The following is a 20,239-nucleotide window of genomic DNA, read 5'->3' on the forward strand; positions in this document are numbered from 1 at the left end:
CAGCACGTGGCTGCTGCCTTCCCCGCTTGTCTTTGGTTCCTGGTGCATCCGAGTCGTGCTCTCTCTTCGAGAGTGAATATTGAGTGCGTTACAAATTCAAATTGTTACCGATATGATCAACTCCCACCTCTTCTTGGGCACGTTCCCTCCTTTCACTGCCACTCCGTCGTCAGTCTCGACCGCCGGCCCACTCATTGTTCTCAACCAGCCAATGATGACGTCTCTAACCCTCATGCGTACGTTCCCCAAACCGTGGATGTCCCATGTCTACCGTTCAGCAGCTGCGAGACCTTGCCAGGGGGCATGAGAGCCACGGTGGCGAGATGTTAACTACCTCTCCTGATATACAGCAGGGCGTGGGTTCGATCCCAACCCCGACGCCTGTATAATTGGAGTTTGCGTGTTCTCCCCGTGGTCACGTGGATTGTTCTTCAGATCCTCCAGTTTTCCCTCCACATTTAGATAAGCCGCTTCGTTGAGATATCATTTGTAGCCAGGTCGCTTCTGAGCTATATAAGCTCAATGGGTCTTATCAAGTAAAATAACAACAATAGTTTGACAGTAATTCCAAGAAGTCCAGCGGACGGCGGACACTGATAATCAAAAATCCCAGTGGGTATCACTCTGACCACTACGCTCCGAAAACCAGAGGTGGGTACGTGGTTAGGGGGGGTGGGCGATGGGTGTGGTAATGGAGCGGTTGGCCGGGGTGCCCGCACCTTCGATGATGACGTCGGTGATCCGATGCTGCTGGCTGCGCATGCACACGTTGAACGCGTCCAGCTTGGCCTCCAGGTGGAAGCAGATGAGCTCATCATCCTTGACCTTCCTCTCGGCTGCGCAGCGCCAACAGGGAGGTCGGCGGTGGAGCCAAACAACGACAACAAAAGCGTCACAACAACGACGACAAACAGCAGGGGTCTCTTATCCCAGGGGAGACAGCACCCACGGACGGCACCTGCAGATCACGTACAGCACGAGCCGCGTGTCCCTGCGCGTGGACCTGCGCTGCTCGGGCGAGAGTTGCCACTCGACACTTCTCTTCCCGTGACACGGCGCCCACAGCACAAGCGGAATAAAAAAACTTGGGGAGAAAAACTACAACGCTTGGGTTCCACGCACACCGCATTTGTCTGGGGATGTGCAATTATTTGCTAGTTTATATTCAAGAATAAAGGCAAAGATCCTCCGCACAGCCTTAACGGACCTTTGGGGAAAGTGCTCAAGTGCTGTTAGCGAGCACCTGAGCCGGGAATCGAACTCACGTTGATGGGTTCGTAGCGCAGCGTGCTAACAGCTGTACCCTCGCTTTCCATTTACATTCGCACGAAGACAAAGGTTCCCCATATAGCCTTCAACAGACTGTTGGGGCAAGTGCAGTTAGCACGGCACACGCTTCGCTTGAAACTCACATCAAGCATCCTCCGGTCATGAAACCCATCAAGTCAAAATCTCTTCCAACCCAAATACCTGCTACGAATCGGAATATTTACTGCCGAAAACGCACGCGTGAAGCCTACGATGTAACGCCGACTTGTTACGGCGCTCTCTGCTCACGTTTCTGTCCGGACAGGGCGAGTTCGTGGGACGAGTCCGAGTCGGCCGTCATCGTGGGCACGACGGCCCCCGGCTCCTCGTCCTCCTCGTCCCCCTCCACGTCCGGCGGCGGTGGCGCCCCGGCGGCCGCCGCCCCGCCGTCGGACTCCTTGGCCGGAGGAGCGAGGCCCATGAGGAAGTTCATGCAGAAGAGAAGCGCCTCCGTGTGCAGCAGGACGTCCAGCGAGGAGAAGGACACCTTCATAAAGACAAAGATGCCCCCGCCGTATAGCTTCAACAGACGTTTGGGGCAAGTGCTGTTCGCGAGCACCTATGTAGGCTGGCACGTCGACCGTCAGCAACCAACCCTGGCTGGCTGCCCACCCAACCCACCCACCCAACCTACCCATCCCACCCAACCCACCCAAACCCACCAACCCACCAAAAACCCACCCACCGAACCCACCCACCAAACCCACCCACCCACCCACCCACCAAACCCACCCCAAACCCACCAACCCACCAAAAACCCACCCACCGAACCCACCCACCAAACACACCAAACCCACCAAACCCACCCACTCACCAAACCCACCCACCCGGGACCAACAGCGATGTTGCAGTTCAGTGTAGGCCGCTCTAAAGTGGAGCGACAAAGGTTGAGAGGAACTGCAAGAGACGATGGCTCCGAGCCGCGTTTTGGGGTTGCAATACGATGCCACCTCACGCACGAGCACCTCACTCACCTGCACTTTCTGGATGGTGCGCTTGAAAGTGGTGTCGAACTCGGGGCCTTTCTTGTACGCCTGGTGCACACGCACAACACGGCAAGGCAAACACATGCGCAGCCGCAATTAATGTGATTAAAAGCAAATTTGGAAGTCAAAATCACACCATGCAGCGCTTTCTGCCACACGCCGGTCCTTGGCAAGTAGTTAATTAGCTCTACAGGAGGCAGCGACGGGTAGCCGTCTGGGCAAAATGCGTCGGCATATTTGAAAATTGTCCTTTGTTCTCTCGTTTGCGTCTCCCGTGTTTCGGACGACTCTCTTCGATCAACGTGGCTGGTATCTAAGCGGGTAAGTCCCGAACAGCAGCACGCGTTTTTTTACAAAAGTTTTGTTCACACTGGATGTTGCTTACAAGAATTATCAAGCCCCCTCGTTAACGGACGGAGAGATGAACAAAGCTGATGCGCCGATGCTTTAAAATCTGAGCTTTACGGCGTAAAAAGAAAACACTTGTTAAGGTTTACGACAGAAATGTTGAGTAGTTAGGGCATGATATGGGTGCCACAGCGGTGCCATATTAACTACGTCGCCTGGTATACTGGAGATCGTGGGTTTGCTCTCGACCCTGACTCCTGAATATTTGGAGTTTGCATTTTCTCCCCGTGGTCATGTGAATTTTTCTCCGGGTCCTCCGGGTTTTCCCTCCACATTTAGAATCAACATACATTTAGAGTATTTGGCTGCTGCTATACATTCCCACGTGATAAGCCACTTGTGGCCACATCCCTTCTGAAAAAGAGCTATATAGCGAAGTAGGCCTTATTTGGTAAAAATAAATGTGTTTAATCCTGGCTGGAAAGCGTCAAAACGAGCATGAGAGAGGGCCCGATGTTAGAGGGTGAAAGGTCGCGGATCGTGGTGCCGGCCCACCTTGGTGTACTTCATGATCAGCAGGTCCTCTTGCTCGTTGTCGTACGTGCTTAAGATGTTGATGGGTTTACCGTCCGGCTCTGTCGGCAAGACAGACAAAGTGGTAATCTACGGCATGACGTCACGGTCCGTCGGCGTCCATGCTTGGTATCTTTACCCCCCACCCCACCCCGCCCCCCTCACCCCCCGTCACAGTTATATTTCAATTGCACTATCGGCCCCCCATCAGAAGAGGAAGAATAAATGTCCATTGTAACTCTTGTAGTTGGCATGGGGGTATCGTGGTTGGCATGGGCCCTGATGCAAGAAATGGAACGGGTAAATAAACCCTGTATGTCTTTGTAGACTGGCACACTTAAAACGACACCCAACTTTTTATTTGACCAAGAAAGCCTTTTTTCAGAAGTGACCTGGACACAAATGATATGTCAACGAGGTGGCGGCTTATCATTACGTGGACAAGTAGCACAGCCAAATACTCTAAACGCAAGTTGATTCTAAATGTAATGGGAATAACCGGGAGGACCCGGACAAAAAGCTACGCGACCAGGGGGAAGAGAGACACGCAAACTCCTAATAAACGGGCGTCAGGTCTGGGATCGAACCCACGACCTCCTGTGTACCAGACGAGGGAGTTAACATCTCGCCACCGCGGCGACCTATGTCGTCCCTCTCGCCCCATGGACAAGTGTGCAGCTGAACCGCCTGCAAGCTCGACGGCCATGCCACACGTCCTCCTGCCCTGCCCGCCACGCGCTTGCCCACTCGCTCAGCCGCTCGGTCGATCCTCACGCGTGAACTCGAGGCAGGACAGGCGGATCTCCTTGAGGTAGGAGGCGGCGTGGAGGTTGAAGCGTCGCATCGTCAGCTCGGTGCCCAGGTGCGCCGCCTCGAGCTGCATGACCGGGCGCTCCTTCACAGTCGTCCCGCTCTGCTCCCCCTCCTGTCCGCCCGTCACCTGGCAGCACACCTCCAGGAAGATCTGGAACGGTGAACGGCGGACGGGACGGCGACGGCGGCGGCGTCATGTCAGGAGGCGAACGAGCCAATCGGATCTCTCGCACAGCAGTACGGCCCATGGAAGTGGCTATCACAGAGCTACCTCTGAGATCCATTCAAAGTGACCTCTGGTCCACACAAGAGAGGGCAGCGCTTTCCTATGCAGAGCGAATAGCAAGTGAACGAATGCGTGGCCATGGGTGGGTGGGAGCAAGGGTATAGATGGGTGAGTACTCGATAAGCAAACGAGTGCATGAGTCATTGAGCGATTGGAGAAATGGGAGGGTGGCTCGGTGGGTTTGGGTGGGTGGGTGAGTGGGTGGGTAGCTGGGTAGGTGGCAGGGTAGGTGGCAGGGGGCTGTGGGTAAGTAGTGAATAATTTAATGAGCGAACAAGTACATGGATGGGTGGGTGGGTGAGTGAAATGATTGGGTGCATATGCGAGCGAGTGCATGGACGAGCGAGTAACGGGCGAGTGAGCTAATCGCTTAAAATAGCCTCACGAGCCAACACACAAAGTCCACCGCGACCCAACAAACGACACCGAGGGGACGAGTGGGCGGACGCGGGGACAAGCGAGGAGACGCGGGGACGAGCGGGCGGATGCACGGCCGACCTGCTTGATCTCAAACTGCAGCTGCAGGTCGGTCATGTTCTGCGGGGGCTCCTTGAGCACGGGCTTGATGGGGGGCAAGGCCGCCGGGAAGGCACCGGACAAGGGTCGCGAGTAGTAGGGAGGCCCGCGGCCCAAGCCGGCGCCGGCGACGCCCGCGCGGATCGCCTCCACCGAGCTCTCCGCGTCGAAGAACTCCTCCTCCGCCGAGGCATACTCCGAGTCCGAGTCTGTGGTAAGACGGGGGGGGAGGGGGGGGGCACGACCGTCGGCGTCACCGGTGTGGGAGCAGCGCGGTGAGGGCCGGCGCTTCGCGTTCCATCGGGGACGGAGCGATCGGGCGCTTTGGTCGAATTTTTGAGCGTCGAAACGTGACGTTCGACTTACGTTCGTTTGCGGTTAATTTATCGGGCTCCGATAAACACGGCGGCCATCTGACAGAGCTCATCTCTACGACCCGATATGGTGCCAGCTGATTCTGCTGTCAGAACTCTCCCTCGAGAGGACGGCCACGTGCCCGTGTGGTTGTCACCGGGGGGGGGGGTGGCAGTGGTGTCGCGCTTTAACTCTCGCCAAGACGATCCACGACGAACCAAACGCTCGCGTGGAGCTGCTGCGACATGGGACTCAGCTTGGAGAAAACCACGACATGGCCCGAAACCTTGGTGGCTCAAAAACATCACGATTTGCAAACAGGCAAAGCACTGTGCCCCGACGGCCACCGGTCATCGTCGTCCCTACCGCTAATGAAACACTTCCAGAGACAAACACATGTTGGGAAGCGTTATGCAATCTGTGCATTCGCACGATTAGTCCAAACTTTATTTTTCATTCTGTCTGTTGTTGTTGTGATTGTGGTTGTGATTGTGGTTGTGATTGTGGTTGTGATTGTGGTTGTGATTGCAGTTGTGCCTGTGGTGGAAAAGCACGGTGGGGAGGAGACACGCGTGTCGATAGGCCCATGTACCGGTGATGCGATCGCTGGAGGGGACGCGGCTGCTCATGCTGGTGGCGGGGAAGTTCAGCAGGTCCGGCTTGAACTGTGGACTCGCAGCAGCCGGCAGCGCCTGCAGTGACGTCATCATGATCATCGTTGTCAACGCCACCACCAACACCACGATTGTCAACAACACTGTTCCGATCACACTCAATATCAACAATAATATCATCAATATACAATCATGATAATCAACATTATCACAATTTTTATAATGACTATCAATCACATCACCATCATGATCATTAAAAAAATTTACATCATCAATCTGATCAATATCATCATAATCGTCACCATCAACGTTATCAACATCACTATAAACATCATTAACCATCATCACCACCATTATGACCCACCTTTACTGCACAGCTGTGAAAAGAGCTGCATAGCTCATCGGATTCCTCCAGGATAAATAAAGATTCTGATTTTGATATGACCATCATCATCACCACCACCACCACCATCATGACTATCAGCATTATGATCACAATTAGCAAAATATCTTCGCTGTGGCTGCCATTACCATAACCAGTCGTAATGTTTAATCGCTATGCATTTCCCCCATCCACAATCACATTACACTAATGCGAGACATTTGTCCATTAGAAACTCACGCGACCCAGCGCCACGCCACGCGACCGCCTCACCCCCGTGCCCCCCCTCGTACCCCCCTCCCCGTATGCCGCGTAAACAAAGAGACGGACGGAGGGCCGTGCCTTCTTGCTGGCGATGCGCGCAGGCGTGGCGGTCTTGGGCTGCTGGGGGAACGGGATGCTGTCAATGAGCTCCACGACCCCACGCAGCTTGCGGTCCGAGATGCTCACGAGTAGCGACGGCAGCTCGCCGGACACCTTGAACCTTCGCTCGCGCAAACGCACGCACGTACACAAACGCACAGGCGCACACGCACGCACAGACGCACACACACACGCACAGGCACACGCACGTACAGACGCACACACGCACGCACAGGCGCACGCAGGCATGCGCAGTAAGCACACGGTTACTCGAGCGGCATCAGCAGTCCGCGCGTGGCGGGTGCGACGAACCGCGTCGCTCCTCCACCCCGTGAACCGCCCTGGCTGCCGTCAGTCACGAGATGTTGAATGTAACATCTTGTTGATGAACGTTTAACCCATACACAATTGAGCACCACTCTAATTATCAGTATTATTGCAAAGATATCTTCCCAGCTGTAGGTTACGCTCCACTTTGGATTCAATACAAGGACGGCGGACAAAATTCAGAGTTGTTGAAGGGACACCCGCGCATTTTGGTACCAAAGTAGTTGAACAGCATATGGCGTAAATATTATTAATATTAATGCCCCCGCAATGATTCAATGTAAGTTAAGGACACGACTGGCAGGTGGCAAACGTACAACGCAAACCAGGTGGACAAAAAATGAGAGTTGTGCCAAGTGCATTTGAGCTTTAAAATTTTGCTTATTCTCGTTTCTGGTGTCTCGTTGTCCATATAGACCAGCGGTTCCGCGGACAACCCGTACATTACGTTGCTCCATAATGCCCTGGTAAGCGATCCGCGAAACTATTGCAGACATTTTTTTCCCATGGAACACCACGTTCTGTAACTGAGCGGCAATCGGCAAAACTTTTGGAGGGTTTGACTGTGGCCCGGCGGGTCCAGGCACGTTCGGAACCACCGGTCGCAACTGCATTGCTTTGGTGAATGTTGCATTTCTTCATCTTCAAGCACTTCCTTGCTGAGCGATAAGTCATTTTAAATTGTAACGAGCACAGAATGTGCCTGCTCCCGAACGGAGAGAGAGAGAACGGCTCAGAGGTGCGAGGAGGAACCACAGACGAGTGCAGCCACGCAAGGAGCCGGCACCAAACATTTCCCAAGCTCTGCGGTCCTCAACACGTGAAGGTGTATCAACCACTGCATGCGTGTCCACGTGGGAGGAACAGGAGCAAACGGAGAGAACCCGTATGTGCGAAGGCGACAAGACAAAACACGCAGAGCCCACATCTTTGCTGCACCGCCCTGTGTTCTGGCGTGGCAGGGTATGGCACCTCCACGGGAAGGGAGTTTCGCAACATTCGTGTGGATTCAGAAACCCCTCGCCGCTGCCTCTACAGCGCTGGGTTACAGGCAGCCACGTGCAGCGTAGCCACCACCACCACCGCCGCTGCCGACCCTCGAGATGCACTGCATGGTAGAAGTAACAAACGAAGACGATGGTGGCGATGACTACAGTGACTACGGTGGCGATGACGATGTCACGTTTTGTGAGCGTGCGATTTTCTTGGACGATCGACGGCGCTTGAGCCGCGACGAAGTGGGAGGTGGGCGGGACCCACTTGGGCATGCGGGCGTCCGTCGTGACGAGGGCGCTCGCCAGCTGCAGCATGAGCGACATGGGCTGCAGGATGTGCATGGACGTGTGCTTCTGAGCACGGGCGGATTTCCAGTCGTCATCTGCACGCAGACACATGCACGCAGACACACGCACGCAGACACACGCACGCAGACACACGCACGCAGACACACGCACGCAGACACACGCACGCAGACACACTCACGCAGACACACGCACGCAGACACACGCACGCAGACACACGCACGCAGACACACGCACGCAGACACACGCACGCAGACACACGCACGGACGAGGGCGGGTGGGCAGACGGCAGACAGGCAGGCAAACGAGCGATCAGCTTCCATACCCCCGAGCTTATGGCCAGCAGTGAGGAGGCATGTAATGTGCTTGCTACGTGCAGGTCAATTGACACCTTGGCCAACCCCGCTTTGATGAATTCGCGTGAACCACGGTGGTGATCCGATACAAGAATCGCACGTATGTATTTCTTTTGCGATACTCCGCTGGCGGTAGTGCGTTCGCACGAATACCAAAAAATTACCAACACACATTCGTCCAAAACACTGCTCTTCGACAAAATTATATAACGGGCGACGTTTCGGGCAATGGCCCTTCTCTTCACAGCAGAGAAATCGCGATTCAAGAATCGATCACGTTGCGGCCCGTTCACTGACACGCATGTACGCACGCAAGGCGTCCCCCACCTCGTGCCTCTGCTCTCCGGCTGCCATTCTCTACCCTCACCCTGTCCCCGCAACTCCCCCGACCTTCCCACCCACTCACCGGCCCGGGCGTAGAGGATCTGCACGTCGGTGAGGTCTACGTTGAAGTTCTCGTAGGCGCGCTCCATGATCTCCTTGATGCTCGTTTTGCCCACGGTGATGGGCTTGCTGTGCTCCGTGTGGACGCTGCACACCTGCACGCACGGCCAGTCACCCCTGCGTGTCATATTCGTCGTAGTCTTCAACGTCATCATCATACTGCACGCATATTGAGAGCCCTTTTTGTCAACTGACTGGCGGATGAGGGTCGCACAGACAGAGACCCATAGCTTCCAACAAAGATCCACAGACTTACACAGGGACCATTAGACTCACACAGAGATCCATGGCCCATCTGGCATCCTGCTGGTGAGTATGGGTTTGTGAACTTGGAGAGCATTTTAAAGAGATCACAGATGTGGATTTTTTCTGCAATGCCATCTGTTGCCCAGCACTTAGCTCTGCAGCAATCTCTAACAACCTGCCGTGCGTGGTGGTCGCCCATCTAAAAAAAACTATCCAGTTCAACTCTGCTTAGCTTCGGAGATCCGACGAGATCAGGCGCACTCCAGGTGAAGTGATCACAGGACACCATCAACGTACGACTTTGATTTGCCGAACGAACCTCCGCCCCAACACGGCCAATTAATAAAGGTGTCCCGTGATGAACAAAAGGGTCAAGTTATAACCGCTTCAGCACCACCGGTGGTGTGTGCGGTGATCCACCAACCCTCGCTGCTGCCTCCACATCGCTGGAGGATTACAGGCCACGTGTGCTTCCGCCACCACCACCACCACCACCACCACCACACAAACAGAGTGAAATAGCCAGGATGGTCGGAGTGGAGGGGGCGGCGGGGGGCAGCGGGGGGCAGCTGGCAGGGCACCTTGAAGTGGCCGAGGTCGAGGATGAGGAGGCTGCCGGCGCTGGCGAGCGAGCCGGTGTACGGCACCACCACGTACGACGCCTGCAGGTCCACGCTCAGCTCCAGCACCTTGCGCGTCTCGATGATGTACGCCAGCCCTGGCCGCCCGAGGAGACGGTCGAGAGTGAGACGAAGACATTGAGTGTGACCGGGCGGCTCAGGATGTCGGATCGCCGCGAACGAGCCACCGGCTAAGATCCTGGGTTCCATATCTGGGGTTCAGCCGCCCGTGATTAAATTGTGTTCTCAAGTGCGGTGGGTTGATGGTGGCAGCCCGGTCACCAATGATCGCACGTAAAAAAGTGTTTTGCTTTTCACTTAATTTCATTACATTTCATCTGTAAGAATTAAAAACTTCGGCGATTGCTGTGCTCCAAACATTATCCCGTAGCCAGATGGGTTTGGCGGGTGTGCTCCCCCTAGTGTGCGGAGTGGATAACGGAGGAAACTAAAATAATTCAAGAGGTAGTTCTGTGAACAACGCCAACACTCCAAAACGACCACACGTGCCCCTTGCGCCTCCGCACCCCCTAGGTTCACCTGGGGCGATGTAGCCCGGGAGTAGCACGGTCGCCACTTGCTGCAGAGGTTCACGGTTAGATTGCAGTGGCCGCCCCGGTTATTACTGCGGTGTGTACTAACCGTAAAATATTACGCGCCGTACGCTTCACAGCGGACGTTGAAGGTCGCGTTACGTCGCTCGCAACAGTAGGTCACCCCGTTCGAAATTTTCCAAATTTGACAAAATGACACCCCAAATTACTCAATTGGAATCCACGCAGCAATAGTCGGCCCCCTGACTGCGAAAACTTGGCAGGAGCCTCCTGAAGAAGAATCGTGAGATTCTGCGACACTTCCCTCAGCAAGCACGTGACATAACAACAACAACAAATGATCTAAACCTGTGGAGGTCTTCTCCTTGAACTCCTCCAACTTGTTCATGGTGGCGGACGCCAGCTGTTCTAGGTGCACGTCGCGTGGCGGCCTGAAGAAGTCGGCCAGGCTGTTGATGGTGGCCTGCAGGCGCACGGGGAGGCAGAGGGCATATGGGGGGAGGGGCGGGGTGAGACACGCAAGAGGCTGGATGTGCGCACACCTGTCAACCCAGGGGCAGTTCCACGTTTTCGGACGTAAGCTTGTGGACACTTTAAACACGTGGGTGATCGTTCGTAGGGTCAGCCCACACATCACCTGAGACACGCTGCATCCCAAACGTCCGCCCAAGGCCTCTAACATCTGGGTATGCAGATCTTTTCTGCGGTCGAGGCCAAGGCTATGGTCTATGCGCAACTGAGCTGCTACTACCCTGTAGCAGCCGCCAGACTGGAACTTTCTCTCTTTCTCTCCCACAAGATATCGGGGGGACCTCTGAGTCTGTGGACATTTTTAAAGCTCATCATAACACGTATTTATACACTTCTGTTTATTAAACTGATAGTTAATCAGCAAATGGCTTTAAATAATAATTGTATTCCATTTCCATTTCTTAGTTTGCTGTTTAATGAGCTATCCTCACGCCGAGTGGCTGCTGCCGTGTCTTGTACAGTGTTTTGAGATCCTTGATGAAAGACGCTCTATAAATAAAATTATCATTAACCCCTTCCCGTTCTGATGAGGTGTACGTCAAAAACTTATGACGTACGTGTACGTCATGGGACTCGCGCCTATAATGACGTAACGTCAGAGAGCCGTCCGCGTCAACGGAACGGACGGTGCTTCCTCTCCGGCAAGCCAACTCACGGCGTCGTAGACGATTTCCAGCGGCAGCGACTCCACGCGCAGCCGCTGGTCGCACTTCTTGTCGGCCGGGTTCGTCTCGAACATCAGCTCCAGCAGCGAGCCACGGCCGCCGGCGCCGCTGGTGGCGGTGACGGCGGTTACGGCCGTGGCGGTGAAGCCGGGCGGCCGTGGTACGAGCGCCACCCCTTGGGAGGTGAGCAGCCGCGGAGGCCTGCCGGCCTGCGCCAGGCCCGTCACCCAGCACTGCTCCAGGCGGGCGTCAAGGCTGGCTCAGGGACAGAGGTGGGGCAAGGACAGACACCAGAACGACGAAGATGATCCGCCAACTCGTGATTTTTGATGTCACGTTCCTCGAGTCAGGATTGAGGGTTCAAGATTCAGGGATCAGGATTGAGGGTTCAAAATTCAGAGGTCAGGATGCAGGGTTCGAGGGTCACATTTCAAGATCGACATTCAAGTTCAAGATTCAGGGATCAATGATTAAGGGGTAATGACAAGAACATTCGTGGTCGATATTCAGGCTAAAGATTCGGAGTCATCAACCATTGACGTGACTTGGCGGGCCCGGGCCTCGGGCTATGAAGAGGAAGGAGGAGGGACAAGGCCCCCCCCCAACATTTCATTTCTTGCATCAGGGCCTATGCCAGTGATCCTTCCCCCCCCACCAACCCCTTGACCCCGCACAACCTCCTCACAAACCTCCTGCCGCGCGCGACCTCACCGGAAGGCCTGCGCCGAGGGCCGCTGGGATATGGCGGCGTACACGTCCGTGACCTTGACCTTGAGGAGGTCGGCGTCGCGCTCACGCACCGTGCACGAGAGGCTCGTGAGCTTGAAGAAGAGCTTCTGCGAGACGTACTGCGGAAGGCGCAGGCACGGCACGGCCCCCACGTCACGGTACGCCGTGCAGGGGAACGCGACGCAATAGTCTCTCTCCACCCCCACTGGGGCGGAACCGCCGCGCTTGCCAAGTGTCGCGTTGTGCAACAGAACGGGATTCTCTGTGTATCAGGTGGTGGAAAGCACGGCAGTGCTACGTCAGGCAGTGTGCGATGTTAGGCGAGCCCTCACGTCCTCGGGGATGTTGCGATCAGCTGTCGTCTCGCTGTAGTCGATGGCAGAGAAGAGCTTGGCTTTCTCCTCCGGGGTCATCAGCTGGCTCAGGCCTGCAGCAGGCAGACACAAAGACAAAGATATATCCTTAACAGACTGTTGGGGCAAGCGCTGTTCGCGAGCACCTTTGAAGGCCGGCAAGGCACACGAGGCGGTGAGTCTTCAGCACCACAACCGCCCCAGTGGCGATGAGTACACATCAGATCAGGTATTCATTTGAGGCTGAGTAAACCTAGGGGAGGTCCCGGACTGGTTCAGATAATCATCTCCGGTGTTGACCGTGAGCAGAATTCGGGTAGGTAACGCTCCCCACTCACGCACACCCACGCTCGTTAGTTCACGTGCATATGCACGCGCGCACATAACAGCACGGGTTGCGACAGGTAGGCGATGGCGTACTTTGCGTGACGGACTTGGGGTCCTTGACGTCGGGCTTGGCTTCCTCTTTAGCGCCGCCCCCGCCCCAGCCGCCCCACCCCCAGCCGCTGAACCAGCCCTCCTTCTTCTCCTCCTGGCCCTGGGTCACCAGTGACGAGCCGAAAATCTTCAGACCCGACTTCTTGGCCTGCGTCAGTGCCGGGCAATCACACAGGTACGTACGCACGTACGTACGCGCACGCACGTACGTACGTGCACGCACACAAACACACGCCGTCAAAACAGCCCCCGCCTCTTTTGTGGTGGCGGACGGCCACGCTGTGTGGCGTTGTGAGCAATGCCATTGGGCTGATGCAAAGTCAGCTGTTTACCCACATGGCACCCTCACAACCACCACAGTGGCAAACGGGGACACTGGACGGGTTGGTAGTGCAGTGCGCTAACCGCTGCACTACCGCTCCTCACTCACACACACACATAAAAAAGACAAAGATCCCCTGTTAAGCTTTAACATACTGTTGCGGAAAGTGCTGTTAGCGAGCACCTATGAAGGCTGGCACGGCACACGAGGGGGTGGGTGGCCAGCACCATGCCCAGCCACCTTTGTCTCCCTAGTGGCGATGTCTACACTCCGCACCAGGTATTCATTTGAGGCCGAGTCGATCTAGGGGAGGCCCAGGACCGGTTCAGATCATTGTTATTTGACCGTGAATAGGAATTGAACCCGAGTCGCCGGGTTCAGAGCACGACCTGCTAATCGCTGCATTACCGCTCCTCACACACACACACGCACAGGATTGCGTGCACACAAACACACACACGTCCATAGAGAGACACACACAAGGGCAAATATCACCCATGTTGCCTTAACTGTTGAGGAAAGTGCAGTTAGGGAGCACCTATTAAGGTGAACACGGCACACAACGGGGGCTGCGTGGCTTGCACAATTCCCGGTCGCCGTTGTCCCCCCTAAAGCTAAAGTTGACACAATACACCAGGTCCTCGTTTAAAGCTCAGTGGACCTAGTAGAGCCCCTGGACCTATTCAGATACCACGCGCCACTGCTGCTACCCGTCGCCAGGAGTTGAACGCAGGTCACCGGGTTTGTAGCAGGAATTGATAGATATATATCGGCAGGAATTGATATACGTTTGCCATTTGTACTTATATTTGTACTTGTCTATTTACGTATTTATTTTTCGTGATTTGATTCTACTTTAAACTCCAATCATTTCGTGTATCTTTTGGTGTTGTAACCTTCTGACCCACCCCCACTCTACACTCCTGTAAAAAAAGAGCTTCATAGCTGATCGGACTTGTCCAGGATAAATAAAGATTCTGATTCTGAAGCGCGGTGTGCTAACCAGAACGCGACCGCTTCGCACACGCACAATCTCGCACAGACCGAGAGACGCGTGCTCTGCATGCGGGTGGAAACGGTGCAGAAAGCCCACGCATGCCACACTCTGGAAGAACGCTCAAAACGTCCACACGGATAGGTTCATGAAACCACTTGCTGACCTCAGCCCGATGTACGTACCTCGGCCTCTGCTTGCTGCCGAGCCAGAGTAATGTTGAAGACGTCCAGATCTTTCTCCAGTTCCTGCAACGTCACCACCGCCACCACCACCGTGAATTTTACACCATGCCCCAGCCGTGCACGAGCCAGCCACCTTCTGTAGGGTGTCATCATTTTGTTGTCGCTGTCCTCTTTGTCTCGACTAAATTCAACTCTTGGGCTCGCCACGCCAGGTGACTCGGCGGTAGAGTGAGCAGCTTCGCAATCGGAAGGTTACGAGATCCAAGTCCGGTTTGGGGGTTGACTCAGCCCATCATCTCCCGGGGGCTGATAAAATTCATACCACTTTGCGGGGGAAGTCAACAGGGAGTTGTGCATTGGATGACCTCAACACTGCCATAGGAATGTGGAGTTTACAGCAATGCCTCGGGGCTGTAAACATGAGAGAAGCACCAATGCCTCAATGCTCGTTGGAGCAGAAAATCACGTCGATTTTGAAGACAACGTAGATACATTTACATTCGGTAGTTTCACAAAAAATAAGCAGTGTACAATAATAATTTACATTTATAAGGCGCATTTCACCCGTAGATCCCCCATGCATGTCGGGAGGAAACCCGAAGAACCCGCAGAGAAAGCCAATGCACTGGAATAACGCTCAAAGGTTGCACGCAGGTAGGTTAATACTCTAAGTTTTAAGTGACCACGCCTCGTTAAGAGGACGTCCTCCGAAAGTTGACATGACTACATGCGGGGGGGGGGGGGGGGGGGTGGTTGCTGGGGCGGTACTCGGCGGAGCGGAGCGACCGCCTCACCTGCAGCTCCTCGAGGAGGTAGGCGGGCGCCGTGCGCTGCGTGAGCTTCTGCCGGTAGAGCTGGCAGTAGGTGCGCAGCTTGGTGCGGTGCAGGCGGATGTGCTTCCAGGACCACGCCGAGGCGTTGCGCCGCACCGTCTCCTCCAGCACGCCCTTGGTCACGTAGCCCCACCTGGGCACGCGCACCGGAAACATTAGGGGCGGTGATCCTCATATTGCCGTCTGCGGCCAACCGTGCTGGCCTCCGATTAGCGCTGCTGGCTGCATACGGTGCGGAAAAGGTTCAACATAGATACGTACATCCATATGATAGTCACACTATATCTCTTTAAGGTTTCAGTAACTCAATATTTTAATTGTGCTGTAATCAGTCTAAACATTATCTGCCTGAGCCGACTTACACTACGGGGAATTTATAATTTAACGTTAATTTATGTACTCTTAGGTTCTTTCGATAAAGTCACGTAGGTAAAAAAAAGAATAATAATAAAATAATAATAATAAATTAAATCGCGACATTTCAGAAGCAACACAAGCCTCCGTCATCAGGTGTAACTGCTCCAGTAAAATTACTCCTTCACACGCTACAGTAATTTTACTGGAGCAGTTACACCTGATGACGGAGGCTTGTGTTGCTTCCGAAACGTCGTGATTACATTTAGTTATTTTCATTTATTATTATTATTATATTTTTTTATTATTATTTTTTCACCTACGTGACTTTACCGAAATAACCTAAGAGTATGAATCCTTGCAGTCACGAAAGCTCCAAATCTAGAGTTAATTTATGTTTCGTGCAATAATTTCTAATTCTCATGCGACGCTCTTTGTGTTTTTGCTCCGACACTTATGTTTGCGTCATCGCTGTACTTGATGTTATTTTGTTTTGCGTTCGTCATTTTGGTGACCCTGGTCACTGTTGCAAATGAGACTCCTGTCCTGGTCCCTTAAATTCTCACCTGGAGGTCAAATCGAATTTGGTTGGCTGAGCCACTAATAAAAGAGCAGCCAAATACAGGCAGGACTCAAAATCATGAGGGATCGGAGAGCATGGCTGTGGAGCATGTGTCTACGTGCGTGTGTTGATCTTCTTTCGCACCGTACGTAGCCAACCGTGCTAATCGGAGGTGCGGGGGAAGGACAACAAACTAAACACAAAAATTAGTTGTAAAGAAATGAGTTTTCAATTTAGACTGAAAGGTGCATAGCTCCCGTGGCTTATGACCATCGGAAGGAAGAGCGTTCCAGACGGCCGCAGGAGCAAGGCGAGGAGAGAGGCTGGAGAGAGGAGAGCGGAGAGATGGAGGGAGGCAAAGAGGGAGGCGCGTGGGACACCACTCACCATGCACGTGGATGTCCCTTGGCGGGAACTTGGGGGCGGTACTTGCGGTAGGGCAGGTTGCGGGTCATGAGGTCGTAGGACTCCAGTACCTCCATGATGCTCAGGTACTGTCGAGTCAAAAAAGTGCCCTCGTTGTCTACATCATCATCATCAATGTCGTCATCGCCACCGATAACAAAGCAGCCGCCATTCGCCACTCGGTGACGTCATCGTGGCTCTTCTGCCAGGCTGGGCGCACTGAGGACACGTGAAGTGCATAATGCTTGCTCACCATTACACCACGCCCGCATCACATAACCAAGCTCCCAATATAGGTCTATCACCCGCTTGCTGTCCTGCCTGCTGCAGGCAATGCTCCATGGCTGTACAGGCGACTGTTACGTGCGACAGCTCCATTTCAACATCTCCACGTAACTCATCGACCCCCTTGCCAGTCGCGCACCGTCCCAACTTGGATGTCGATCACCGCTCGTTCACCGTCGCCGAGTCCTAGAATCCTGGAGCTCCACGACAAACGGCACCATGGGGGGGGCCCCACCCGGGGGGGGCCCCACCCCCCACCCTCACCACAAGGGCTGCGGCCGTCCAAGCAGAAGGCCCAGTAGCGCCACCGCTCGGCACGGGCAGTAAACGCTCGTTTACCAGCGATGCTCACATCCCAGATAATTTTTTTTAAAGGCGTGCGTCGCTACCCACGCTACCCCGGACACGACCCACTGACCCCCACCCCCCCGTGCCCCCAAGGCCGTGAACCCCTGACCTGCGGGCGGCACAGCTCGGTGTCGATGTCCTGCAGCGTCACGTCCAGGTTGATCTTGGGCATTGTGAGTTCCACGTCGCCCTTCGGGTTCATGCGCAGCTTTGCCGACGCGGAGATCGGCCGGAAAACTGCAAGCGCCGTGGGAGGGGGTGGGGACGAAGAGACGTACATAACGTGACGTCCAACAACAACCGCCGCCACGACTAACAAGCTGCTGTCACCACGCCTCTTGTGCCAGGCTAGGTTCACGGTGACATGGCCCAGCGGTAGCACGCACGCAGCCTGTTGCAGAGACTCGCGATTCGAGTCTGACAGGCCACCCTGGTTATTATCGGCGGCGTACTAACCATGAATTACTCCGCATCGTCTGCTTCAGAGTAGACGTTAATTATGAAAATGATGCCTCCAAGATGCCGCCCCCCTCTTTCCCCACCTCTCCGGTATTTATTAAAAAACACAGCCAACCTTGTGCTATTCCAACGATGGGCTCTATGAGTAAGAACACGTAGGACCTATGTCAAGCTGTATGTTTACTGCTGGAGTGCACCATGTGTCGGAAAATGTGAATAAAAAAAAAATATTAAAAACAAATTTTCAAGATGCCTAAATGTCATTTGGTAGGCGCTAAGAAAATGACCTCGTCCTGACAATTTTGCGGCGACGTAGCCTGAGCGGTCACGCGTTCAAGAGGTTCACGGTTCGAATCGAGCGGCCATCCCCGATTAATACCGCTGTGTACGAACCGTAATGATACTCCTGCGTTTCACAGTGGACGTTCACGATCGCAAGAGCAGGCCGCTGTGTGCTGGCGTCCAAATTTGAAAAAATTACCTGACAACTCCTCGCTTGGGATTACACACATTCAACTTTGCCCCCGACTGGCAGACTAATGCCCGCTTGCAGGCCTGGTGCTACTACCCCTGGGGGTGCCCCATTCAAATCTGTGTTGAGCTGCAAGCCACTAATCCGCATGTGCAGCGCTTCGAGATGCAACGGCATTTAAGCGGAGCGGCTCTGACAACCACAGCCTCATTCTTATTAACAAGCAAAACTGTAAGCATCACGCGACTACGCGAGATGGTGAGGAAATTTGGCGTCCTCACATAATTACGGGTTTCATAACGCTTATTCTAGAATGTCCAGAGGGGGTTTAACGTGGTGAGAACCCAGCGACCCGCGTCCGATTTCCAGCCATGGCGAACATCAGCGGCGAGTCTGTGTAACTTTTCTCTTGTTGCAATTCCTTTATTCGGTCCGGGAAAGTATCACCAGAGTGTCAAGATCGTTTTGCCAGGAGGGTCCTACTTCGTATGGTCATCCTACTGCGTTTTCTCCGTGCATGAGAGAAGAACACAGAGCACCCGGAGAAGACTCGCGCGTAAATCGGGCTTCGTACCACGGTAAAAACGTGCTTTCTGTGTCAATGCCGCCATCCACAGGACAATTCTTTACATCCCTCATTCAGCAATTCCCGTACGGGTCACGGCACAGGTGCAGGGAAGGCTCTTGAGGCTGTCCCTACGAGCCCGCCACTATGACCTGACTTACACCGCCTCGACCCACAATCCCTTACTTCATCACTGCAACGCGATTGGGTGCAGCGTGGGCTAAAGCCACCTTAGTTCGAACTTGAGGTTTAAAGGTCAGAATTTGCCCAACATTGACAGGTAGTGTGAGGAAGGAGAGCCACAAATTGTACATGTATTGGCCTTGTTCTTTCTTCCACTCTGAAATGTCCTTTCTCTTCCTCATACCTCTGTTAATGGCAAAGCGCAAGCTTTGCTCCGAGGCCACTTACTGTAGCAGAAGTCCTTGGGCATGAACTTGGAAGATGCAACGGTGTCTTTCAGCTGCCCCTGAAGGAGACAAACACAATCGTGTTTTACAACGCTGGTCATCTCACGTTTTACCTTTGTGTGTGGGCTCGGTTACCGTGCTCCAATCTCTGTGTCTCTTGCAGAAATTATCCAATAGCAACCAAATACTGTTAAAAAGTTGTGTTGTTTTAGGGATTCGGCCGATTGAAAATCAGCCCAATGCGAATAGTCTTTGGGCTTTGACTTGTGTCTCCAAGTACAGGGCAATAACCCTTTCATCAAGTTGACTGGTTTCCAATCGGGTTGGTCTCTGATAGCAACACAGCCTTACGCCAAACTTTTGTTCATATTAAACCGTCCCTCCGAGAGTTATTGTGATCTCCCCATTTCAGAGAGACATAAATGTGGCCTGTTTTCGCTGGGGTAGGTCCGTAATTGCAGCACAACCTTTCATTCATGTTGGACCATCTTTACGTAACAGAAGGAAGGATTGGAGAGTGCTAAAGAATGTAAAGGGTGCTACGGTGGCGAGATGTTACCTACCTCGCCTGGTATACTGGAGATTGTGGGTTCGATCCCGACCCTGACGCCTGCTGTATATTTGGAGTTTGCATGTTCTCCCTGTGGTCGCGTAAATTTTTCTCTGGGTTTTTCCCTCCACATTTAGAAACATGGCTGCTATACATTTCCACATCATAAGCCACTTCATTGAGCGATCATTTGTGGCCAGGTCACTTCTGAAAAAGAGCTATAAAGCTTAGTGGGCTTTACCTGGTAATATAAGAATTGTTTCGTTCACACGGAAACGCCCTGTGGGGACGTACCAGTGCCCTCTCCGCGTTGTCCCTCGAGTACATGGTGCTCTCCACATTCCAGTAGGCGGACAGGCAGTCCAGGCAGACAAGCTGCGGTGAACAG

The 20,239-nt window shown here is 53.9% G+C and overlaps 1 protein-coding gene across 4 annotated transcripts in view; it reads right to left on the reverse strand.

The window, feature by feature from the left end:
• The window catches only part of LOC144731603 (intermembrane lipid transfer protein VPS13A-like), a 114,781-nt gene that overhangs the window by 61,846 nt on the left and 32,696 nt on the right, over window positions 1-20,239 (reverse strand). For all 4 annotated transcript variants that reach the window (XM_078612780.1, XM_078612777.1, XM_078612778.1 and 1 more), the window contains exons 9-30: window positions 20,146-20,226; window positions 19,303-19,360; window positions 17,505-17,632; window positions 16,745-16,851; window positions 15,403-15,574; window positions 14,609-14,671; window positions 13,090-13,255; window positions 12,649-12,743; window positions 12,299-12,435; window positions 11,578-11,842; window positions 10,740-10,854; window positions 9,799-9,935; window positions 8,934-9,066; window positions 8,131-8,248; window positions 6,523-6,664; window positions 5,777-5,876; window positions 4,813-5,039; window positions 3,990-4,179; window positions 3,198-3,277; window positions 2,283-2,342; window positions 1,558-1,795; window positions 720-836 (exon numbers count right to left, since the gene is read on the reverse strand). In XM_078612780.1, the coding sequence (XP_078468906.1) occupies window positions 720-836; window positions 1,558-1,795; window positions 2,283-2,342; window positions 3,198-3,277; window positions 3,990-4,179; window positions 4,813-5,039; window positions 5,777-5,876; window positions 6,523-6,664; window positions 8,131-8,248; window positions 8,934-9,066; window positions 9,799-9,935; window positions 10,740-10,854; window positions 11,578-11,842; window positions 12,299-12,435; window positions 12,649-12,743; window positions 13,090-13,255; window positions 14,609-14,671; window positions 15,403-15,574; window positions 16,745-16,851; window positions 17,505-17,632; window positions 19,303-19,360; window positions 20,146-20,226 (2,929 nt within the window). The remainder of the gene's footprint in view (window positions 1-719; window positions 837-1,557; window positions 1,796-2,282; window positions 2,343-3,197; window positions 3,278-3,989; window positions 4,180-4,812; window positions 5,040-5,776; window positions 5,877-6,522; window positions 6,665-8,130; window positions 8,249-8,933; window positions 9,067-9,798; window positions 9,936-10,739; window positions 10,855-11,577; window positions 11,843-12,298; window positions 12,436-12,648; window positions 12,744-13,089; window positions 13,256-14,608; window positions 14,672-15,402; window positions 15,575-16,744; window positions 16,852-17,504; window positions 17,633-19,302; window positions 19,361-20,145; window positions 20,227-20,239) is intronic.

Source organism: Lampetra planeri, chromosome 39 (genome assembly GCF_965212315.1).
Source record: "Lampetra planeri chromosome 39, kcLamPlan1.2.h2, whole genome shotgun sequence".
Classification (NCBI taxonomy): Eukaryota; Metazoa; Chordata; class Hyperoartia; order Petromyzontiformes; family Petromyzontidae; genus Lampetra; species Lampetra planeri.